This window comes from Andrographis paniculata, unplaced genomic scaffold, assembly GCF_009805555.1.
Source record: "Andrographis paniculata isolate CXL003 unplaced genomic scaffold, ASM980555v1 Contig9END, whole genome shotgun sequence".
Taxonomy (NCBI): domain Eukaryota; kingdom Viridiplantae; phylum Streptophyta; class Magnoliopsida; order Lamiales; family Acanthaceae; genus Andrographis; species Andrographis paniculata.
Genome location: NW_026137639.1, coordinates 397,589 through 421,398, shown reverse-complemented (window position 1 = coordinate 421,398; position 23,810 = coordinate 397,589). Strand labels below are relative to the sequence as shown.

At 40.2% G+C, this 23,810-nt stretch overlaps 4 protein-coding genes across 7 annotated transcripts; 2 read left to right on the top strand and 2 right to left on the bottom strand.

Moving 5' to 3' along the window:
- Window positions 1–610: 610 nt before the first annotated feature.
- Window positions 611–8,195, top strand: LOC127244309 (ABC transporter C family member 5-like). The gene is made up of 14 exons (XM_051264783.1): window positions 611–884; window positions 1,029–1,106; window positions 1,209–1,271; window positions 1,539–3,905; window positions 4,031–4,351; window positions 4,432–4,518; window positions 4,969–5,661; window positions 5,756–5,920; window positions 6,031–6,325; window positions 6,432–6,646; window positions 6,726–7,031; window positions 7,192–7,255; window positions 7,333–7,572; window positions 7,647–8,195. The coding sequence occupies exons 4-14, from the start codon at window positions 1,818–1,820 to the stop codon at window positions 7,757–7,759; spliced, it is 4,587 nt and encodes a 1,528-aa protein (XP_051120740.1). The 5' UTR covers window positions 611–884; window positions 1,029–1,106; window positions 1,209–1,271; window positions 1,539–1,817; the 3' UTR covers window positions 7,760–8,195.
- A 1,421-nt stretch (window positions 8,196–9,616) lies between these two features.
- LOC127244310 (MDIS1-interacting receptor like kinase 1-like) lies at window positions 9,617–12,905 on the top strand. The gene is made up of 2 exons (XM_051264784.1): window positions 9,617–12,315; window positions 12,412–12,905. The coding sequence occupies exons 1-2, from the start codon at window positions 9,678–9,680 to the stop codon at window positions 12,816–12,818; spliced, it is 3,045 nt and encodes a 1,014-aa protein (XP_051120741.1). The 5' UTR covers window positions 9,617–9,677; the 3' UTR covers window positions 12,819–12,905.
- A 94-nt stretch (window positions 12,906–12,999) lies between these two features.
- LOC127244311 (auxin-responsive protein IAA13-like) lies at window positions 13,000–16,011 on the bottom strand. 3 transcript variants are annotated; one of them, XM_051264787.1, is made up of 6 exons: window positions 15,795–16,011; window positions 15,343–15,733; window positions 14,028–14,359; window positions 13,671–13,806; window positions 13,386–13,447; window positions 13,000–13,302 (listed from the first exon to the last, which is right to left on the bottom strand). In XM_051264787.1, the coding sequence occupies exons 2-5, from the start codon at window positions 15,675–15,677 to the stop codon at window positions 13,390–13,392; spliced, it is 861 nt and encodes a 286-aa protein (XP_051120744.1). In that variant the 5' UTR covers window positions 15,678–15,733; window positions 15,795–16,011; the 3' UTR covers window positions 13,000–13,302; window positions 13,386–13,389. The 3 variants fall into 3 exon arrangements, with proteins under 3 accessions (XP_051120744.1, XP_051120743.1, XP_051120745.1); XM_051264786.1 differs by having other exon boundaries at window positions 15,343–16,011; XM_051264788.1 differs by having other exon boundaries at window positions 14,028–14,356; window positions 15,343–16,011.
- A 2,290-nt stretch (window positions 16,012–18,301) lies between these two features.
- On the bottom strand, window positions 18,302–23,350 carry LOC127244212 (nuclear transport factor 2). 2 transcript variants are annotated; one of them, XM_051264645.1, is made up of 9 exons: window positions 22,919–23,350; window positions 22,667–22,801; window positions 21,626–21,938; window positions 20,514–20,836; window positions 19,762–19,933; window positions 19,393–19,514; window positions 19,246–19,311; window positions 18,794–18,872; window positions 18,302–18,693 (listed from the first exon to the last, which is right to left on the bottom strand). In XM_051264645.1, exons 1-9 carry the CDS (start codon window positions 22,955–22,957, stop codon window positions 18,581–18,583), a joined length of 1,362 nt encoding a protein of 453 aa, XP_051120602.1. In that variant the 5' UTR covers window positions 22,958–23,350; the 3' UTR covers window positions 18,302–18,580. The 2 variants fall into 2 exon arrangements, with proteins under 2 accessions (XP_051120602.1, XP_051120603.1); XM_051264646.1 differs by having other exon boundaries at window positions 20,514–20,833.
- Window positions 23,351–23,810: the final 460 nt, after the last annotated feature.

Genomic DNA, 23,810 nt, shown 5'->3' with positions numbered 1-23,810 from the left:
ATACAAAAAATTTAAATTCTATTGGAAAATAAGCTGTAAAGGTTAATGATCATTCTGTCATTCTCCACTTTATTTTAATTTCTTTTTTATTTTATTTTATTTTTAACATTTATGACTTCTGCCCACTTTGTGACACTGATACTTCTTAGAAGCCTCCTTTAGAGCACTAACTCTTAAGCATATAGTATTAAATTAATTTAATTTAATTTAATTACTCAATTAAGTAATATATTTAAATCATAATACTAAAATGTTTACATTGTTATTATTATTATTATTATTAAAAGTAATCAGACAAACAATTCACTAAATGCTGTCAGAATATAGTGTTTTCTTACAGAAGGCTTATTTTTAGTATTTATCACTATTTATTTTATTGCTTAAAATATATACTCTCCCCACAGCTCACTCATCAGCAGACTTACTGGATCTCAAAGCCGGATGCATCCACACCGTCAATGCAATGGGACCCATCAAAGATATGGACGGCGTCAATCAATCTGGTCCTCATAGTCCTGGACCTCGCGAGTTTCTCCCTAATCTCCCAAGAGTAGTGTAAAAAATAAAATATTTAAATGGAAATAAAGCAAATGCAAATCCAAGATCAAGTCTTTAATTGTGGTAGAGAGTGAAAGAGAGATCAGATCATCATCACCATCAACATCTCCCACTCTGTCATGCACTGATGCATTAATGCAACTGGGAGAGGGAGCATTGCGAGGATTATCGTCCTCGAAATCACTCCATTGGTTTCGACGCTACTCTCAGTGGCGATCAGGAAGGAATTAATTGAAATCGATTGCAGTAAATCGCCGCACAACCAGTCTGGGAATTGCAAATTTCGTTTTCAATTTCTTCCACGAGCGATTTGTTGTTTTCTCACTGTAAGCATCGCATTTGATCCTTCTCTCTCTCTCTCTCTCCTCATGCAATTGGATTAATCATTAATCTCGCGTCGAATGGAATATTATGCGTTTCGCAATGCATTCCCCAATTTTTTGATTCAGCTCGAAATTACGCATCTGTAGATATGGCGGTGCGTTGGATCTGTTTTCCTGTTCAGAAAATTTGACTGCTGCCGCCGATAAGAGCTGTGGGTTTGTGGGGTTAGTGTGGAATTATTCCTTCGTCAGCTGCGTGCTGTGCTGCGTATTGTAATTTTTCTTCTCCCTCTCTGAAATCTGAATATATATTTTTTTCAAAATTAGGTTTCAGGATATTTTGCCTCGGTAATCGCCACCGCCTCGCAGAGCGAATTTGGACAAGCTCAGGTAATTCTATTCTGTATTTTCCACAACAGGAATAAAATTCTGAATAAAATTGTTGCCGAAAAATGGAATGGGGATTTTAGGGATAAACATTGGGTAGTCAGAGAGGAGGACGAAGGGGGTTTTCGTGTCTTTATTTTCTTCCTCCCCACTGCTACTTCTGCTGTCTTCATATACATACAGATTGTTAATACATATATATATATTATGTATTGTGTGGATTCTGCTTTGGGGTTGATGATCTAAGAGCAAAGTTGTTTTCATATGCAGAGTCTTGTTGTTCATACACTCAAATTTTCTCTCTCTATGAGCTGTCATTAGTATCGGCACAGGAGACAAATTCCGTTGCCAGATGGTGAAATGCCCCTTACACGATTTGGTGCTGTCTTCGTCCGCCATCATCATCATCACACTACTATTGTTGTTGAACTTGAGCTCTGCTGATACTCTTCTTCTTCATCTTCTTCTTGCTGCCGCTGCTGGTTTTGTTGGAGCTTTTGTAATAGGAATCTGCTTCGTTCTCGGCGTGAAGATTGATATCTGTGAGCTATGGATATCAATCTTATCTTAACTGCATCATCAAAACCCCAAACAGATCATCTCCTGAAGAAATTCCACCGAGTTCCTGTGCTGGAGTTGGCTTCAATCTGCATCAATTTGACTCTGATTATCGTGTTCCTATCCATCGTATCTGCAAGACAGGTTGTTCTTTGTTTCGGTCGCATTAGGAAGGATTCGAATGGGAATACTCCCACCGCGAGGCGTAGAGTAGTCGATGGTGAGGGAATCCAGAACCTTGTGATCGGTAATGGCTACAAAGCTTCTCTTATTTGCTGCTTCTACCTTCTATTAGTGCAAGTTTCATTGTTGGTGTTCGATGGAGTTCATTTGATAAAGAAGTCGAAGAATAACGAGACACATTGGACTATAATACTGTTTCCTGTAGCTCAAAGTTTAGCTTGGTTTGTTCTTAGCTTTGCAGCCCTTTACTGTAAATACAAGGTTGCTGAGAAGTATCCATTGTTGTTGAGGATATGGTGGATTTCATCTTTCGGCATTTGTTTGTCGATTCTGTATTCGGATGTTCGAGAATTCGTGGCCCATGGATTGAGCCATATGAATTCTCATTGCTTGTCGAATGTGGCTGCTGCTCCAGCTCTTGCATTTCTATGTATTGTTGCTATCAAGGGTGCCACAGGAATTCGAGTGGATCGGAATTCGGATCTTCACGATCCATTGCTGCTTGAGGAAGAAGAAGCCGGGTGCCTTAAGGTTACTCCTTACAGTGAAGCCGGGCTCTTCAGTTTGGTTACACTTTCTTGGTTGAATCCTCTTCTATCAGTCGGGGCGAAGAAAGCACTTGAATTGAAGGATATCCCATTGCTCGCGCCAAGAGAACGATCCAAGACAAACTACAAGGCGTTGAACTCGAATTGGGAGAAGTTAAAGGCTAGGACAAGTGCTCCGAACCGGCCGTATTTAGCTTGGGCGATCTTCAAGACTTTCTGGAAAGAGGCTGCCTGCAATGCTATATTCGCCGGTGTGAGTACGTTAGTTTCGTATGTGGGGCCGTACCTGATCAGTTACTTTGTCGATTACCTCGGAGGCAGGAATACTTTCCCGCACGAGGGGTACATTCTTGCTGGAATTTTCTTTTCGGCGAAGTTGGTGGAGACTTTAACTACCCGACAATGGTATCTTGGGGTCGACATTATGGGCATGCATGTGAGGTCAGCTCTAACGGCCATGGTGTACCGTAAGGGGCTAAGACTTTCGAGCTCCGCTCGACAGAGTCATACCAGCGGCGAGATTGTTAATTACATGGCGGTTGATGTACAGAGAGTCGGAGACTATTCGTGGTATCTACACGACATATGGATGCTTCCTCTCCAAATTATCCTTGCTCTCGCGATTTTGTACAAGAATGTTGGAGTTGCATCCGTTGCGACGCTCGTCGCCACCATTATATCGATCGTTGCGACAGTTCCACTGGCGAGAGTTCAGGAAGATTACCAGGACAAGTTAATGGCAGCTAAAGACGATAGGATGAGGAAGACGTCTGAATGCCTCAGGAATATGAGGATTCTAAAGTTGCAAGCGTGGGAGGATAGATACAGACTGAAGCTCGAAGAGATGCGCGGCGTGGAGTTCAAGTATCTTAAGAAAGCTCTTTATTCGCAGGCTTTCATCACGTTTATTTTCTGGAGCTCTCCTATATTTGTTTCGGCTGTTACATTCGGCACTTGCATTTTGTTGGGCGGTCAGCTGACAGCCGGCAGTGTTCTTTCTGCTTTGGCTACTTTCCGCATCCTGCAAGAACCACTAAGAAATTTCCCCGACTTGGTTTCGATGATGGCTCAGACTAAAGTCTCGCTTGATCGAATCACGGGATTCTTGCAAGAGGAAGAGCTGCGGGAAGATGCAACCATCACCTTACCGCAGGGTTCTTCAAATGTGGCCATCGAAATCAAAGATGGAGAATTTTGCTGGGATCCATCTTCGGCGAACCCGACGCTCTCGGGCATACAGTTAAGGGTCGAGAAGGGAATGCGTGTAGCTGTGTGCGGCGTCGTTGGCTCCGGGAAATCGAGTTTCCTTTCTAGCATCCTCGGAGAGATCCCGAAAAGCAATGGTGAAGTAAGTGTGGATTTATGGAATATTTGCATTCATTCATTAATTCATGTATCTGTATCGGATCTTAATTAATTTATTTCATGGATTCTTTTGTCTAAAGATTGCTGATCTTTCGGTTTACTTTTTAGGTGAGAATATGTGGTTCGGCAGCGTACGTCCCTCAATCTGCTTGGATACAGTCGGGAAATATAGAGGAAAATATCCTCTTTGGAAGTCCGATGGATAAGGCCAAATATAAGAGTGTCATTCATGCATGTTCGTTGAAAAAAGATTTGTTGCTATTCTCGCATGGCGATCAAACGATTATTGGTGATAGAGGCATAAATCTCAGTGGTGGACAGAAGCAACGTGTGCAGCTTGCTCGGGCATTGTATCATGATGCTGACATTTATCTGCTGGATGATCCTTTTAGTGCAGTCGATGCACACACCGGTTCCGAATTGTTTAAGGTTTATATGATTTTACCTACTTCTAAAATTAGATAGGATCCAATCTAATCCGGTTATTTCATGTTTTTGGTGTAATGCAGGAGTACATACTGACGGCGCTAGCAACAAAGACCGTCGTCTATGTCACTCATCAAGTTGATTTTTTGCCGGCTGCTGACTTGATCTTGGTATTGTCTTCTCTGCACCCTCCTACTTTATTTGTTGTGTCTCAGATGACGTCTTAAAAAGATTTTTAGCTGACGTTCTTTATGTCTTTCTCGTTGCAATGAAATGGAATTGGCTGTATCTGATGTTTTTCTTGTGTTGTGGATCTCATTCAATGAAGTTCTATGCATTAATTGCTCCTCGGTTCTTAGTGTCCTTTTCTGCTGAAACCCGTAAATACAAGGATTTGTATATCATATGCCTGGACAACATTTCTCGCGCAACACATTTATCATTCATTATTTGGCGATGTTCGGATATCTGTCTGTTGAAAATTTTGTGTAGTCTTTCCCAAGTGAATTTGTCGTATTTCCGGCTTTTATTTTGGATTTTCTGGTTGGAGTTCGCCTGATATTATAGATGGAATGGATATTGTTTTCTGCCGTCATGTCTGTTCGTTAATTTGGCTGCAGGTTCTGAAGGAAGGTCGAATCGTTCAAGCTGGAATCTACGAGGAGCTTTTGCAAGCAGGCACAGATTTCAGCACATTAGTATCTGCACATAATGAAGCCATCGAATCTATGGATTTTTGCAGCCAAGCCTTGGAAGACTCGGATAAAAGTGATCCTCTTCGTGACTCCATTTGTATGAGTAATAAGTGCGATTCGGTTAACGACATCACCAGCATGGCTAATGAGTCTCGTAAAGAAGCATCGACTTCGGACCAGAAAGCAATTAAAGAGAAAAAGAAATCTAAACGTTCCAAGAGAAAGCAGCTCGTACAGGAAGAGGAACGGGAGCGTGGACGAGTTAGCATGAAAGTATACTGGTCGTACATGACGGCCGCTTATAGGGGATTGTTGATTCCGTGCATCATCCTTGCGCAAACGCTCTTTCAGATCCTTCAGATCGCCAGCAGTTGGTGGATGGCGTGGGCGAGTCCGCAGACCGCCGGCGACGAGGCTAAAACCACCAATGTGGTGCTTATTGTCGTTTATTTGGTTCTTGCTTTTGGAAGCGCCTGTTTCATATTTGTCAGGGCTGTTCTTGTCGCCACATTCGGCCTTGCAGCTGCGCAAAAGCTGTTTCTGAAAATGCTCAGGACGGTTTTCCGAGCTCCAATGTCTTTCTTTGATTCTACTCCTGCTGGCCGCGTACTAAATCGGGTAATTACTTGACTTTTCCGGAATAACTAAGGTTCAGCTTCTTCGTACTTTACTATTTGATTTGGCACTTTAATGATATCTTCCAATCTTCCAGGTTTCGATTGATCAAAGTGTCGTTGATCTTGATATTCCGTTTAGACTCGGGGGGTTTGCTTCCACGACTATTCAGCTTCTCGGCATTGTCGGCGTTATGACGCAAGTAACTTGGCAAATTTTGCTTCTCGTAATTCCGATGGCAATTGCGTGCTTGTGGATGCAGGTCAGATGTCGTATGATAAGCAAAGACTTGTGGTTTCGATTTTCTAATTATAATCGGAATAAGAAGTTAGATTCGAAACTAAGTAATTTTTTTGGATTGAAATGATGCAGAAGTACTATATGGCTTCCTCCCGAGAACTTGTCCGTATCGTTAGCATTCAAAAGTCTCCGGTAATTCATCTGTTTGCTGAATCGATTGCTGGAGCTGCTACGATTCGAGGCTTTGGGCAAGAAAAGCGGTTCATGAAAAGAAATCTTTATCTTCTCGATTGCTTCGCTCGTCCGTTCTTTTGCAGCGTTGCAGCTATTGAATGGCTTTGTTTACGCATGGAATTGCTCTCGACATTTGTATTCGCTTTCTGCATGATCTTGCTCGTGAGCTTCCCGCACGGAACCATAGATCCGAGTAAGTACATCTTTCCTTATTTTGCATCAAATTTCTGTGTACGTAAGCTTGAATCATTCAAAGTCGGGATCAGTATTACATGTACATAATGCTTTTCATCGAACAGGTATGGCAGGCCTTGCTGTGACGTACGGCCTTAATTTGAACGCACGCTTATCACGGTGGATACTGAGCTTTTGCAAGCTCGAAAACAAAGTCGTTTCCATAGAACGGATTCATCAGTACTGCCAAATACCGAGCGAAGCGCCGGCATATATTCAGGAATCACGCCCCGCATCCACATGGCCTGAAAATGGCCAAATCGAACTGATCGATTTAAAGGTTTGGATCATGAAATCTTTGATTTCCATTTCAACTTCCAGTCTTAGGATTATTTATTGTTGCTATCGACTTATACTAGGTTCGATATAAGGAGAGTCTTCCTGTTGTTCTCCATGGTGTCTCCTGCATCTTTCCTGGTGGGAAGAAAATTGGAATTGTCGGTCGCACCGGAAGCGGCAAATCAACGTTGATCCAAGCTTTATTCCGGTTGATTGAACCGGCAGGTGGGAAGATAATTATCGACGACATTGACATAGGGACAATAGGTCTTCATGACCTCCGCAGCCGGCTTAGCATCATACCTCAAGAGCCTACGCTATTTGAAGGAACCATTAGAGGCAACCTCGACCCGCTCGAGGAGCATTCTGATCCCGAACTTTGGCAGGTAAATCCACGTCGTTTCTATCCACCTGCATTTTACTTTGAAGTAGAAGTTGAAAGTATAATCGTAAATAGAAGCCCGGAATCGAAACAAGAATTGTTTTAGTGATATTATTTAGACGATAGACATATGTTCGAGCATTATATTTTTTAAATTCCCACAGGCTCTCGAGAAATCTCAGCTGGGAGATATAGTTCGACAGAAAGAGCACAAACTAGATTCGCCAGGTACGAGCGCCACTGCACTAAAAATGAATCGTTGTTAATTGATAAGGATATTAATGATCCGAATTCGATGTTTGCAGTTTTAGAGAACGGCGATAATTGGAGCGTTGGCCAGCGGCAGCTATTGTCCCTTGGCAGGGCTTTGCTCAAACAGTCGAGGATTTTGGTGCTCGACGAAGCGACTGCCTCAGTCGACTCGGCGACAGACAACCTCATTCAAAAGATAATAAGAACTGAGTTCAAGAACTGCACCGTCTGCACCATCGCTCATCGCATTCCTACTGTTATTGACAGCGACCTCGTCTTGGTCCTCAGTGATGGTACGTTCCGTTCCGCTCCGTTTTCAATCTTTATTCGAAAAGACTACGTAAAATTTACGCCGTATGCTTCGCAGGTCGGGTTGCCGAGTTCGACACTCCGTCCCGACTACTAGAGGACAAGTCCTCCATGTTCCTCAAGCTTGTCTCGGAATACTCGTCACGGTCAAGTGGGATTCCCGACTTCTGATCCATTCCGTTTGGTTATACGCACGCCGAAACTCCCGGCGGGATCAACAAGCTCGCCGGGAGGCAGCTGCTGCAGTGGCGGTTGTCTGGCTACTAACGGTGCATTTCCGAGACCATAAAAAAGAGCAGTGAAGGGAGCCGGTGATACGAATGAATCCTGTCCACCGCCGACGACGAGTGAGTTGAAATCGAAGATGGAATGGCGAGGCCTATCGACGCTGCCGACGACGACGGCGGCGGCTTCCGGCCGGCTTCAATTTGCCGATAAAGAGTTATGGAAATGGTGGAGGGGAGGGGAATGGGTAATGTATGAAGGATATAGGCTTTGGTAATTTAGATGCAATGTTGCAGAACTGTACTCTTTTAACTCTTCTCGGCCATAACCATTCCATTGCTCCAAAATGATTGATTATATTATATGCATCTTTAATTATGTATTTTTGCTTCTTATGTTTTTAAATTTTATGTTTCTGTGTATGTATTTGTGATTTGTTGGGCCGTTATAGCCCAATAGAGGCCATAATTAGATTATCCAGTAGGCCCAATTAAAGGCATCATTTAAATGTACAATTTGGGCCGAAAGGGAGCCCAATATATGCAAGACCGTACATACGTTTATTTTTAACATTTAATTTAAGCATGGATGTCGACCCGGTCCGGTCTGATAGAGCGCAAACTCGACCGGAATAAATTCTACATGCCCCATCCTATCCCATGTTCATCTCTTACTATTATTGTTATTCATCTTTGCACATGTGTATTGTATATTCTCCTCTCCTGTCTTGATTTGCTGCTATTGTTGGCTGTCCTGTAACATCTTATAAACAATATAATGATTACAGATTACTTAATCCATCTTTTCAAATAATTAGTGTGTGTGTGTGAGAGAGAGAGAGAGAGAGAGAGAGTCTGCCATGTCATTCATACCTTTTCTATTCTAAGCAATCAATCAATCAAAGAATCATCAATCACATACGAACAATTCATGATGACACTGACAGTAACTCAATTTCAGACAGACCAACAAATGTATGTATGGTGACATGACCTTCCTCCATATAATGTCAAAACACAAAAACAATTAAGAATCTACAAATTAATCATTAACCTCTCTCTCTCTCTCTCTCTCTCTCTCTCTCTCTCTACTAATAATGGAGGAGGGAAATGAACAAGTATGCAACTGCTTCACTCACATGGCATCCATCACTTTTGCATCCTCATCCCTCCCTATTATTGCCCATGTTCTTTCTCTCTCTCTATAACTTACTATATATATTATGTATAGTATTCTCCTCCCCACATGCTTCCATGTGAAATCCCCAATCCCAATTCTTCTTTCCCTATCCAAATAATAAAACTAAACCACAGGAACAAAACCAACATCACAGGTGAAAAACAAAAATCACTAACCTTTAATTATTCTTGGCCATATCTGTATTGCAATGAAGAAGGGCTGGCGCCATTCTTGTTCTTCTTCCAAATCAACAACTAACCTTAGTTGTGTGTATTGAATCGAACATGCTCAAAGTTTTGACTGCAGACACAAATAATACACATATGACAAAATAAGAGATAAACAATAACAACAGCAGCAGCACATTCTGTCCATGTTTTCATGTCGGATTAGATTCCATAAAAGCCAAAAATTCCTGTATTAACAGCCTGTTGCAGAACCCAAGATCCCACGAGCATCATCGCCTATCTATCTGATCATTCATTATTTTTAACAAATATCGTAAAAGGCCTCATCTTTCATGCTACTATATACATATGAATACAATGATGACCTGACCATCATTACACTCTTCTCCTCTCTTTCAGTTCTTCGTGTTGCTGTTTTTTAGCTCTCTCAAATAGCCCCCCCCCCCCCCCCCCAACTGGTCCCATCATCATAACTATGGTCGAAAAGTAGGAAAATAATGGAATTAAAAAATCATAAGTTCTTGCTAGTTTTCTTCTTTACCTGTTGTCTTGTATTTGTGGGAGGGTCTGAGTTGAGTGATGAGAGATCGATCCTTCTGTCAATAAAAGCTAGTCTTGTTGACCCGTTGGATCATCTCAAAAACTGGAGTTCGATAGTGGGGAATGGCTCTGTCCACTGCAGCTGGACAGGAGTGCAGTGCAACACTGATGGATTTGTCGAAAAGCTTCATCTTTCTCACATGAATCTGTCGGGCAGGGTGCCGGATGAAATCCAGGGCCTTTTGAGACTCAGTTCCCTGGAATTATGCTGCAATGAGTTCACCTCTTTATTGCCCAAGTCTCTGGCCAATCTGACGGCACTTAAGATTATCGATCTTAGTCAAAACTTCTTCACTGGTGGATTCCCTGTTGGCCTGGGAATGGCAGCTGGACTAATTACAGTAAATGCATCCGGTAACAACTTTTCGGGTGCTCTCCCAGAGGATCTTGGAAATGCGACTTTTCTGGACAGCCTGGATCTGAGGGGGAACTTCTTTGAAGGCTCAATTCCGAAGGGCTTCAAGAATCTCACGAGGCTGAAGTTTCTTGGACTCTCGGGGAACAACCTGACAGGGCAGATACCTGTGGAGCTTGGCGAGTTGGCGTCGCTTGAAACAATTATTCTCGGATACAATGCATTTGAAGGAGGGATTCCTGCAGAGTTCGGTAATCTCACTAATCTCAAGTATTTGGACCTGGCAGTCGGCACTCTTGGCGGCTCGATTCCACCTGAACTGGGGAAGTTAAAGCAGCTGAATACCGTCTTCCTGTACCAGAACAATCTTGTGGGAGAGATCCCACCAGAGCTTGGCAACATGGCAGCAGTGCAGTTCCTGGACCTGTCGGATAATATGCTGTCGGGTGAAATTCCAGGGGAAATAGCTGAACTTAAAAGTCTGCAGTTACTGAACCTGATGTCAAACAATCTTTCGGGCTCTGTTCCTCCTGCCATAGGAGGATTGACTCGTCTTGAGGTGCTTGAGCTCTGGGACAACATGTTGTCGGGCCCTTTGCCAGGTGATCTTGGCCTGAATTCGCCTCTCCAATGGCTTGACGCCTCCTCTAATTCCCTGTCCGGTTTGATCCCTAAAACTCTTTGCAGCAGAGGAAACCTTACAAAGCTCATCCTTTTCAACAATAATTTCACCGGTCCAATTCCAGGGAGTTTATCAACATGTGCGTCGCTTGTTCGAGTCAGGATTCATAATAATCATCTGTCAGGCACAATCCCTGTCGGCTTTGGCAAGCTTGGGAACCTTCAGAGACTTGAAATGGCTAACAATAGCCTTGCTGGTCAACTACCCAGTGACTTGTCTGCTTCCACTTCGCTATCTTTCATTGATTTATCGAGAAACCAAATCCAATCCCCCCTTCCTCCCTCCATTCTCTCCATTCCAACCCTCCAAAACTTCATGGCCTCAGGAAACAACTTGATGGGAGAAATCCCTGATCAGTTCCAGGACTGTCCTGCACTGGCAATCCTCGATCTCTCCAGAAATCGGCTCACTGGAAACATTCCAGAAAGTATTGCCTCCTGCAAAAGAATGGTGAATTTAAATCTAAGAAACAATCAGTTATCTGGATCAATCCCGAAATCATTAGCCATGATCCCTGCCCTTGCTGTCCTCGATCTGTCAAACAATCTTCTCACAGGAGAAATTCCAGCAACTTTTGGGAATTCTCCAGCCTTAGAAACTCTCAATGTTTCTTACAATAAGCTAGCAGGTCTGGTCCCGGGAAATGGTGTGCTTGGAACCATTAATCCGGATGATCTAATCGGCAATGCAGGTCTTTGTGGGGGTGTCCTTCCTCCTTGTCCTCACACTGCAGTATACAGAAATAAACAGCAGGGAGTGAAAGCAGAACACATAATCGGAGGATGGATAATCGGGATATCAACACTTCTAACTTTAGTACTAGTCGGGGTTGGGGCTCGTTCCCTCTACAAAAAATGGCGGGACGGGAACTGCTTCGAGGAGAGATTTGAAATGGGCAGCAGTGACTGGCCATGGAGACTGATGGCATTCCAGAGGCTGGGTTTCAACAGTACCGACATCCTATCCTGCATCAAGGAATCTAGTGTGATCGGGATGGGGGCAACCGGGACAGTCTACAAAGCCGAGATACAAAGACTAAACACGACTGTCGCAGTCAAGAAACTATGGAGATCAAGAACTGACCTCGAGATGGGAAGCAGCGACGACCTTGTGGGAGAGGTGAACCTTTTGGCAAGGTTAAGACACAGGAACATCGTCCGGCTCGTGGGATTTCTTCACAACGACGCTGATGCAATGATAGTCTATGAGTATATGCAGAATGGCAACCTTGGGGAGGCTTTACACAGCAAACAGGGAGGCCAGTTGTTGGTGGATTGGGTTTCTAGGTATAACATAGCACTTGGGGTTGCACAGGGCCTGGCTTATCTACACCATGACTGTCACCCGCCCGTGATTCACCGGGACGTGAAGCCAAATAACATTCTACTAGACGAAAATCTAGAGGCAAGAATAGCTGATTTTGGGATAGCTAAGCTGATGCATAACAAGAACGAAACAGTATCAGTTGTTGCAGGATCCTACGGGTACATCGCCCCTGGTGAGTTCTAGTTTAGCCTTACATGATTCTTAATTTCTTTGTACGCATAGACAAATAACTAACAAAATACATATATCTATGGCAAATGCTTGACAGAGTATGGATACACATTGAAAGTAGACGAGAAGAGTGATATATACAGCTACGGAGTAGTTCTAATGGAACTCCTAACAGGGAAGAAGCCCTTAGAAGCTGAATTTGGAGAATCAGTAGATATTGTACAGTGGATAAGAGGAAAGATGAGAGAAAACAAACCTTTGGAAGAAGCTCTAGACCCGAGCGTTGGTAGCAGCACGCACATTCGAGAAGAGATGCTTTTGGTGCTGAGAATTGCTGTTCTTTGCACTGCAAAGAATCCAAAAGACAGACCATCAATGAGAGATGTGTTATCGATGCTCGGAGAAGCCAAGCCTCGGAGAAAAGGTAGTGCAAATAACAGTAGGAATGATATTTACAAGGAAAAGCCAGTGTTTAGTACCTCACCAGTACACGACATTCCTTGAATACGCCCCAACTCTATGCTGCTTCCGGGCGCTAATTAATTTAGTTGTATTTTTGGCTCACTATTTGTAACTAGAAGCTTATATTTACTAAAGAATGATATGGATACTCCTCTTTTAACATTCACAAACAGATCGATTATGAAATTGATAGAATTACAAAACGGTGTATCAACCAATAACATACAAAATGGAAACACTTTATTTAACACAGAAAGCCACCAGTTTGAAGCATAGCAAAGCTATAACTCAACAGGAATACATTCCTACAATAAAAATGCACCGAAAGGCAGCTCTCAGTTGTACAGTTACCTGTATGACACAAGTAATTCGAACATACAAAAGAGTACCAAGACACGATTTGGCTGGAAATAAAAACAAGTTCGATGATAGAAGAGGATCACTACTTCTCACACATTTACGGCTTCCTGAGGATCTTGTTTTCTTTCCAAACTTATCTTATTGATGGTTTTGACCGTAGCTGCAGCTGGAAGGAAGAAACAAGAAGGCAAGTAAACATAGCTAGGCTTTGAAATGTGGATCAAATCAGGAAAGCATGAGTGCAAATACCGGGTCATATAGTTTCAGTGGATCTCCTAATCCTTAGCCTCCTCACTGAGCTCAGAAACATCCTACATTAATCACAAGTTACAAGATTGATGGTGAATTTGATATTTCCTATGAAGATAAGTATGATTATATTGATTAACATGCATTTTCATTTTTCAATGTTTGATTTTAACCAAGTAAAGACGTTTAATTGCTAACAACGAAATAGACCATAGTTTATAATAATAATAACAATAATGATAATAAATAGAAAGAAAAAGGAGGATGCATATGAAAAGGTCATACTCCCATGGGACGTCTCCAACAAGCATCCAATCTCCTTCTTTGTCTTCATAAGTGAGAACAAAGTCAGACGAACCATCTAACAATCTCAGAGATTGTTCAGTGCCATTAAAAATGAAAGGCTCTCCCAAATTTGATCCTAATAATGGGATAAACAACAAAAGCCACCATCAGAAAAACACAGAGAAGTATACTCTGCCCTCAGGTAGTCAGGATTCATAGTAGGGAATTTTCGCAAACATCAATATTGTAGTAAACGTGACATGACTTCAGAAGCTATTGGTATGACAAGCATCGAAAGCAAATATAATATAATCAGACAGGGAAACAAGGAAACACAAAATCAGTAGAGAGAATTACGTCTTGTGACAACTGCTGCATCAAGTTTAAACATGTCATCCAGCATGTGGGCTAAGGTCTTGTAGCAGCTGTGAGCATTTAGATCTACCTTTCTCCCAATCGGGATCCCATCCATGTTCACCTTTACAAAAAATGATGTTTTGGGGAGTCTTTTATCCTTTGTAACATTATTATTCTGGTTGCTGCTGTAACTTATTTTATCCATCCCGATGCTGGTGCCTCTGCATTTGGGTTCAGTTGAAGCACTGTCCTCAGTGGCCAGTAACTTAGATTGGGTTCCCAGTGTATTCATTCGACGGTTACTGACAGGAGGCCATCCAACAACCCGACTGCTACAAAAAAACACAAGAATAATTATTTAAATGCAGGTCTATGTGGCCTAAATAAGCAGGAATATATAGTTTCTTAAACTAGGGGTAGAAAATTGCATAAGATGAATATCTAGAAAACTTCCAAATAATGAACACACCTTACACTGCCCACAAAATTCATAGTCCCCTTAGATCTAAATATTGAAACTTGGCAATGAATATAGTTCTTTACATCAAGGAACGTTGAGCAGTGTTGAAATTAAATCTTTCATCAGGATCAGAGTATATTTGTAATGCTCCAAGTTTAACTTAGCCATGAAGAGAAGTCCCCCAAGAACCGTAGTTAGTAGTTTTGTTACAACAATGGTCCAACCATCAAAGTGCAGTGAAAAATTTTAGAGCCCAGCAAGCTTTCCATATCTAAGGTTCATTTTTGAAGATATGTTCGTCACAAGAGAGTTAGACACGAAGCAAGGAATGAGGAAAAGTTTAGGGACCTTTATTTATAATACACTACGATAAGTTCAACACAGATCAATTTTAAAAGAAAATTTAAGATTTACTCAGACACAGTGGAGGAAAGGCCACATGAGTCTATGAGATGTTTGCAAGTTTAGAAGTTATGACGACAAGAAAGTTGTCAGTCTGCTATCTTCTTCATGAATTGGTGTTTCAATACCATTATTTTTCTTGTCAGTCAGCTATCTTCTTCATGAATTGGTGTTTCAATATCATTATTCTGCAGATAAGTCTTGGAGACTATCAAGTGAATATCATCAAGTCTATACAGTGTTTATCATCAAAAAATGGACTCGGAAGATCCATGTAAATAAAAAAAAAAAAAAAAAAAAAAAAAAAAAAAAACAACAATAACCGCCATGTAATAACTTAAAACAACCTAACAAGAGAAAATCACTAGTGAAAAACGATCAGCTACATACAAATTCCATCAATTGCAGAAATATTCAAGAAGAAAACCAGGTCGAATTAAGAAACAAAATTACCTCACTGCAGATCGACCCGGAGGGGAAGAAGGCTCCGCAGCCCTTTTTGTGCCACCACCATTGTTATTAGCTTTAGCAACAGGGGAGAAAGAAGACGACGATGATGACGCAGCTGCTTTAGCAGAAACCACCGGAGGAGATTCATTAGCCGTCAAGATTATCCCATACCGATCCCTCGAACCCGCTCCCGCCGGCGGCTTAACCCAAGCCTTCCCACCGCCGCCACCTCCGAGGCTCAATTCAAGCCCCAATTCCAGTTCAGACTCATCCGGGTACGAGCAAGAATCCTCCTCCGACATGACCGTATTGTTCTCCTCAGTTGACAAAGTCGACATCAAATCGCACCCAAAGAACCGTCAAAAATTCACTTTTCAGCCAGAAATTAAAGGAACTGCAAAAGGGGGGAGATTAGAGAAATTCGAGGCGTAAATTAGGGTTTCCATTGGACGTACAGTTAAAGACTTGAAGGGAAAAAGTGGGGCCGTATGTCGGCATTGTGCACATCAACGTCATCGTTGCTCTCAACTGATTCACCGCCGGGTCTTCTTTGCTATCATTTCCCCGACTACAAGGAAATGTACTCTGTTTCTACAACACACTGCCTCGATCGTTTGAAAATTCTTTCACCCTTCCTTTAAGAAGTTGATTGAAGAAGGGATCATTGAAAAACCCGAATCATGACAAGGACGACTATTTGAAATAAATATCTGGAAAATCATTTTCCGAAAATGTAGGGCTCAAAGATTGCAGTGAAACAGAGGGGGCGATGGTGGCGGAGAAGGTGAAGGTGGGGACAGAACAGGGTGTACGGAAACAGACAAGCCGACAGTGAGTAGGACCCATAGCATTGAAACCTCACCTAAACCCATCAGTAAAAAAATGGAATCGAACTCCACGTCGGCAGTTCGTTTGAGTGCAAGGGTGAGTGTTTCTTTGGATGATGTTTTAAATTAAATACTCAATACTGATACTGATACTGATACTGATACTGATACTGATACTGATTTGATTTGATTTCTGCAGTTGCAACTAAAATAAAGAAATTTGTGTGCAAGGAAGTCAGTGAATTATTATTATTATTATTATTCTTCAATGAGCAGACAATCATTGACGTGTAGACAAATTTATGAATTAGACTTAACCGGAAGGGAGACATTGATGGCCAGAGGGGACTCCGGTTTGTCGTTTTCAAAACAGGGCTTGATATTACAGCCGAGCTGCAGCAGTTAAGGGTCATCCTATATTTATAAATCATGTAACAACATTTTTGTTGTTTATATATATTTATTTGTAATATAATTTTTATGTATAATCACATCACCATAAATTGTTTTTATTTATTATTATTATTATATAAATACAAATCTAATCCATCCTTTTGGAACCGAAGAAGCATATAAACATATAAAAAATGCTAATCAAAGCTTTCACAAATTGAATAGGCGAGCATGATTATATTTTTAATATTTCAATCTAGCTGCGGAGGGGCGGTACCCATGTTGGCGATCAAGACGGACAATGCGACAATAACGGGGTGGTACCCATGTTGGCGGTCAAGACGGACAATGTGACAAGTTATTTTCAAAATCAAAAGAAGATCACCTATGGCATATGCACTTAGAAGGTAAGCCTCCTTAGTATCAATCATCTAAGTGCAAGGAGACCTTGTCTATCGGATCAAAGAGGGATTGGCTAAGGACGCGTTAGCCATATGACAAGTTTTGGGAGGAGTACGGTCTACTCTTCACGGCCGACCGATTATATATGCCTCAATGGGACAACCTTCGGCAAGATGTCCTTATAAGTGTCACGATTCTAAGTGGACAGGGAGACCCAAATATACATCGTACTAAAGCGTTGGTCGAACAATCTTTTTATTGGCCTAGGACAACATTAACGCCTATGTGCAAACGTGTTTGGTTTGCCAACAAAACAATGTTGAGCAAGCCAAACCCACGAAACTATTGGAGTCATTGCCGATTGCATATATATATATATATATACACACACAACATATATATACATAATACAAATAAACAAATAAGCTCATACAACACCTTAAAGCATACACAGTGGTGCATGCAACTATGTATTTAGATGCCCATATATTTTATTGGAAGATTTTTCTTTTCAACTCCAACAAAAGTGAAGCACCATCCAAGCCATGAGAGCAAATAAAAATATTTGATGGTGATTGTGTATTAAATTTTTTTTTGTCTAAATTGACACAAGCATTTCGAGAGCTTTTCCTGAAAGGACGTTTTGTTAGCGCAAAGAGCCTTTTCTGACACTTTAATCTCACGTGTCAATGGCAAGAGTAGGCAAAGGTAGGAGGACGAAAAAAAATGTAGAGTGACTAACAAATTTATGTAAAAGAAGAAGAGTAAGAGAAAAAGAAAACTTTGGCTTGCCTTTTTATGCACAACATAAACTTTTGGTAATCAAATATAAAGCGACAATAGAGTCACTGCCTGTGCTCTCATAAACTATGAACTGTCCATCAAGGGCTCTCAAAAGTGAACATGTATATTAGTAATATAAATAATCTAATAAATCCATTAAGCTCCATCTAAATATAAAGAACAATTTTTATACTATCAATATATAAAATACTAACTTAAAGGATACAAATTACTGAATTTAATGGTTACAGCCGGATCTGCTCCTATTTATACACACATTTTTTTAGAAGGTTTATACCTCCATTTGTGTTAAGTCCAAAAATCTCATATGCTCAACCATAATACGTGTACATGGGATCCCATGAAATTTCAAAAATAGAGCATAAGTTTTGAACAAGAATAGTGCTTGCAAGAATCAATAGATGCCAAGGACAAGAAGACACCATAACACCAAGACAACATATATCACTTCAAGGCGTTAATATATCAGCTATGTCTCAAGAAACATTTCAACGCATTACTGGTGCAAATATTGAATGGTGTTTTTAAGACGGAGAGAACAAAAGGGCATTTTTCATATTCAAAACATGGGTATGAACAGCAGCATGCCACTACCCACAAATTCAAAGACGAAAAAACAAAATAGGTGAGCCTTAACATACCACAAGACAATCGCCAACCAAGTACCATTGTAAATAAAACATTTCTCCATATATAAGGAAAACACCACGGAAGAAACAGAAAGCATTCGCTCCCGCTTTAAAAACTGAAGCTACACAGCACCCATCAGATAAGCACTTCCTTTTTAAGTTATACTTGATGACAGTTATAATACATCAAGTACCTCGGAAACCATTGTTTCTAACTCTTCTGCTATCACTTCCGTTTTGATCGATTCCCCTTCCAGATGCTCTTCCACCACGCCCTCCTCTTCCGCGACCACCACTTCCTGTGTGGAATAATTTGAAAATCCCAGAGAGAAAATGAGCAACATAAAACAATAATAATGATTGTAGAATAGGTAGAATAATAAAATGGATGAGACATACTTCCACCGCGAGATGGACCAGCATTGGGCCTTCTCTCCTCAATGTAAACATTCCTTCCCGCCATTTGGATTGGAGAAGCCTAAAGAAGGAAATAAATAATAGAGTAAGGTTACTAAAAGAACACAGAAAGACACATGAAACAACCCCTTTCTGATACAAACTAGGATTAATTAATTACTTCTAAAAATAAAATAATCCCAAGAGCAACATTGAATTCCAGGTTAAAAAGAATAGTTTCTTACAAGGAGAGAACGCTAGTATAAGATACAAGAAAATAAATTGAAGTTTCCAAATAGTTTCCTATGTGCATAATGGAGACACCAAATAGAATCCTATAAACAATGGAAAATGCATGCTGGACTGTACTTTTGAAGCAGGGCTACACAAGGAAGAGCGGGTTCAAGAAAGAAAAGTTATATTGCTACAGCTTAGAAAACAGTAAAGATTAAAACCTTGATTGCATTCCAAACACTCTGAAGATCTTCAAACTCAACAAAGGCGTAGCAGACACCAGTCTCCTGTGCACCATTAGAAAGAAAAGATTTAAAAGCCACACATACAGTAAACAATATGTCAAAGAACTAGGAAAGAAAACTGACCGCACGATTACGCAAGAACACCCCATCATACTGGATTTTACCAAACTTCTTAAACTCTTCCTGAATTTCATAAGTTGTGACAGTAGAAGGCAAGTTCCTCACATAGACAGATTTCGGTTCTCCTGCAGAAATGATTGTTGATACATTCAAATTTACAGAGCCATAAAACATAAACAAAACAAAATATAATTTGTAAGTTAAATAATAAGTGTAACTGGCTATTTACAATTTACGCAAGGAAATAGAAAGAATAATTTAAAAAAAAAAACTAGCCAAAAAAACAAATAAACATTCTTTCAAGTTTTAACGAAACAATTCCATTTAGAAAGCTTAGCACTTAAACAACATGAGTGCTGCTAAGTTGCTTACCCTCATGTAGTGATAGGTCTTCCACAGTGTCGACACTAGAATAAGGCAGATTTGGTGTCGACTGCTGCAACACAGGTTGGGGCACATGATTCCAATCTGCAACCGGAGGTCGGTTCTGTGGAATATCTGGTTGAGAACTCATTGTGGGAGTAGAATTCCCTTTAGCTCGCAACTTTAATTGAATCCCACATGCCGGGCCCACAAGAAGGGATAACCAATTAGAACATTCAAACACAAAACATTCATTCATGCAATTTGGTTAGAAAGATATGATGCTTAGCTAAGAGAGGTTCTATGGGGCACATGGACAGGAAAGAGTAACATCTCTAGTACAAATTGTACACTCCATTGTTAGATGAAGGAAGCTGGCACGTGAATGATACTGACCCAAATATAACACAGCCCAGCAAATGTATATCTTTACAAAGGTAATTACTTCATAGAAAATGCATGTTGTACCTATTTACATGGTGCACTGAAAATATGCAAAATGTACAGTATGTGTATGTGTTCACACAAAAATGGGAGGTACCATAAAATCCATATGCTCAGAGATACTTTTAGATGATTTTAGTTCTCACAAAACAAATAAATTATCAAACACACATCTGCAGCAGGTAAGTCATACTGCAATTTTGTAGATTCTTTATCATCATGCAGAATAGATGGTCAGAGTAGATATAAAAAAGAAACATCCCGCAACTTATAAATTATTTCATATGTTGCAGAATATTAAATAGGATGATGCTTACTATTGATGCATAGGTCAACTTCTTAGGTTCTCCGACAGGTTCCTCCAAGGGAAGTGGTGGATCTTGCACATTGGATACTGTGCTTTGAAGCAAGGCCCTTGATTCTTCAAATGTAGGTTCTTGTTCTAGTTGGTCAATCTCAGGTTCTGGTTCAGGTTCTGGCTCAAATGCAGGCTCCGGCTCCAGCTCTGGTTCTGACTCAGGTTCAGAATCTTGTTGATGATGCTCTGGATAACCATACTCTTGAACAGGTCCATCTCCTTCAATATGAAGAGAGCTTATATAGTCCCCTGCTGCCTCCTCCAAAGGATAGTCAGATACTGCTGCAGAACAAACTGTCTTAGTCAAACATTCAAAAAATTGAAGGAAATAGCTATACTTTTAATACCTCTGAATTTATTACAGTACCGTGAACAGAATAAATGTCTGAGGTCTAATAAATTATTCCCCAAAACACAGAGACAATGACGGCAATACAAAGTTCATCACAGGTGTATAACCCTTCTCGGTCATGACATGTAGAAAGTATCTGTATAAAAACCTAAAGTCATAAAACCAAAGATTTCACTATAGAACCTAGAAAAATTTATATATACATATATATATATATATAATTAGTGTTTTGACATGGCAAACAACAAAGAAAATAATTTAACAGAACTAAGTGTCAATTAGTCGGGTACTCCTTTGCCATCTCTCCGGAAATTAAATTGATATGTAGTGCAAATATATATTAATGTATGACAATTGAAAAGGGGGGGGGGGGGGGGGAACTACTTTAGCAAAAGAGTTGATTCAAAGCCAAACAATTCCTGTTAATAATTTGCAGCAACTTAATATCAATGAAGACAATGCAATCTTATATTAAAAAAGGTAGGGAACTACATGATAAACCAATAAATAAATATATATAGCCAAATATAACAAGGAGATTTCAAAATTTTCACGACATTAACAGTTTGAAAAAAAAAAAAGAAAAAAAGAAAGCACCACGATTCAAAGGAAAATTCTCTTGCATAATCCTATTCCCCTTTCCTCAACATTCCACTGACCTCTAATGACATTTCTTAAATGCATAAGAATATATTGATTCATGAGAAAATCACCCATACCTGGTGGGTTGGTGTGGTGACCAGGAATAGCAGGCTGATAGTCAATGTTTTGTTCCATTGTTGCTATTGGAGCTGAAGTTTGCTGCACTACCTCTTCATCGCCATAGTGAAACACATCGTTCATAACATAATAGCCTTTATCTTGCGGAGCAAGGAAAAAGGTCTGAAAAAACTTCCTCCAGCCATTGAAATCTCTTGACTTTACAGAGCCAGACACAGCAACAAGAACACCACCGCTCCATGACTCCAGGGAATTAATTGTCTTGATCTCAATCCCAGTGAAATTTTGTGACATGAGTAGTTCATGTATTTTCTACAATAAGAAGAAGATAAGCAACTGAGAACTATTCAATCAGCTCGTTTCTAAAATTACCACCCACAAAATGCAGAAATAAAACATATTCACTACAAAGACACATGAAATATAGATAGTATCTGAGCATGAGACAAGAGTACAACAGAAACTTTCAAAGATACATTCGCATCGTCCAGATGATGAAAATATGTTGCCTGTTTAGCAATTTTCACTCATCACCATGTGGGGCCGTAACATCTCTAAAAGAGAGGACAAATAGTTTGGCTTAATTCAATAATGAGTAGCAGCTTTAGTAGTGAGACATCTTCCTTCCACTCATTTCATCTCTCTAATGCAGATAATTTTTAAAACCATTGAAGTTCAGTCACCTATCTATACAAAAATAAATGCCTAAAACCCTTCAGGTAACTTAAGCAACAGAATTCATACTTCCTGACTACCCCCATCTGGGCTCTTCAAATTTCTAGTACTAGTAAGTTTGATTGGGAAATAAAGAAAGACATTCCAACAAAATAGACTCGCACAGCAATCGGTCTTATCCTTGAACAAACAATACCATCATTAAATAATTAAATAAAAAGATTATTGTCTTCGATTTGAAAGACGCGAACTTTCACAAACTCATCAGAGCATCAGCTCATTACCTATGTAACCCAAGCAAAACCCTAAACAACAGATTTTGCCTTCACTTCCCAAATAACCGACCGGGAAAAAAATGCCATTACCATCATATCGGATGCGGAATGGGTGATTTCTCCATCAACTCTCATCAGAGAGCTCGACTCGTTATAAAATTGGTGTACATAATCCCGCTGCTGTTGAAACACCTGATAATACTGCTGAACGAAATAGGAGCCAACCTACAAACAAAAAAAAGTTTTTAAAAAAAAAAACCCACAAAATTATTTCACAGAAACCTATCGAGGAAAGAAGAAAGGAGAAATAGAGAAAGATCACAGAAGCGAACGCCAGATCACCTGTTGTGCAGTGACCTTCGCCGCGAACTGACTCGCCATTCTCCCAAAGCCCTCGGCCGAAAGCGATCGCGAAATCAAAACCCTAGATCGAGAATTTTCGCCCCCACGCTTCCCGAGAACACAAAACACAAATCCGCCGAACACTTAAAGTAGGCCCAAATCAGTTTTCCCCCAAATAAATCAAGCCCGAGATGACAGCAACGGAAGCCAGAGAGAAGCGTCTGGAGTTGATTGGGGAAGTGGAGAGTCGGAAGTGTGTGTGCTGTGTTGTGACGCCTCGTATCTGCTTAAGTATGATTTCGGCGCTGGCTGCCGTTGAGCGAAAGAGCGGCGGCTCAGATGGCAGACAGGATCTTGAAGATATTGGATTCAACGGCTGCGATGCGTCCTGTCGGAGGGGTAGATCTTGCACTAATTTTCTGACACGGATTTAGGGCAAAGTTTGGGGCAATGGATACTTACCAATTACGGTAATTTTATACTTTAGGTTGGAGTGTAATGCTATTGCTAGTGTTTTTGTTTTTTTTTTTAGAAAAATTCAATTAATTAAAAAGGGGTTTTTTGTATTTTTATTATGATATTTTTAAAATAAAAATAGTTATTAGTTGAATATAATATTTGGGTATCTTTATTTAATGTTTTAATCTGAATTTTTTATAGTAAATAGTGTTCTGTCAAAAATATTAAATAATGTTTTGTATTTAATTGTTAATGTTATATAAAAAATAAATTATAAATATTATATATATTGAAATTGAGAAAGAAAAAATTGTATGATTCTATAAATTGTATATTTACTATTGTAATTTTTGTAAAAAATATGTGTTTTAAGTTTTAATTGAAATTGAGAAAAAAAAAAAATTGTGTGATTCTATAAATGGTATATTTACTA

Coding starts and splice junctions, on each gene's coding strand:
- LOC127244310 (XM_051264784.1), top strand. CDS start 9,678: ATGGAATTAAAAAATCATAAGTTCTTGCTAGTTTTCTTCTTTACCTGT. Junction 12,316..12,411: donor CTACGGGTACATCGCCCCTG/GTGAGTTCTAGT, acceptor AATGCTTGACAG/AGTATGGATACACATTGAAA.
- LOC127244311 (XM_051264786.1), bottom strand. CDS start 15,677: ATGTCGACTTTGTCAACTGAGGAGAACAATACGGTCATGTCGGAGGAG. Junction 14,360..15,342: donor CCGGGTCGATCTGCAGTGAG/GTAATTTTGTTT, acceptor GTTTTTTTGTAG/CAGTCGGGTTGTTGGATGGC. Junction 13,807..14,027: donor TGCAGCAGTTGTCACAAGAC/GTAATTCTCTCT, acceptor TCCCATTATTAG/GATCAAATTTGGGAGAGCCT.
- LOC127244309 (XM_051264783.1), top strand. CDS start 1,818: ATGGATATCAATCTTATCTTAACTGCATCATCAAAACCCCAAACAGAT. Junction 3,906..4,030: donor TCCCGAAAAGCAATGGTGAA/GTAAGTGTGGAT, acceptor TTTACTTTTTAG/GTGAGAATATGTGGTTCGGC. Junction 4,519..4,968: donor CGGCTGCTGACTTGATCTTG/GTATTGTCTTCT, acceptor ATTTGGCTGCAG/GTTCTGAAGGAAGGTCGAAT.
- LOC127244212 (XM_051264645.1), bottom strand. CDS start 22,957: ATGGCGAGTCAGTTCGCGGCGAAGGTCACTGCACAACAG. Junction 19,312..19,392: donor TGTTCTTGCGTAATCGTGCG/GTCAGTTTTCTT, acceptor AATGGTGCACAG/GAGACTGGTGTCTGCTACGC. Junction 18,873..19,245: donor GTGTTTGGAATGCAATCAAG/GTTTTAATCTTT, acceptor TTCCTTCTTTAG/GCTTCTCCAATCCAAATGGC.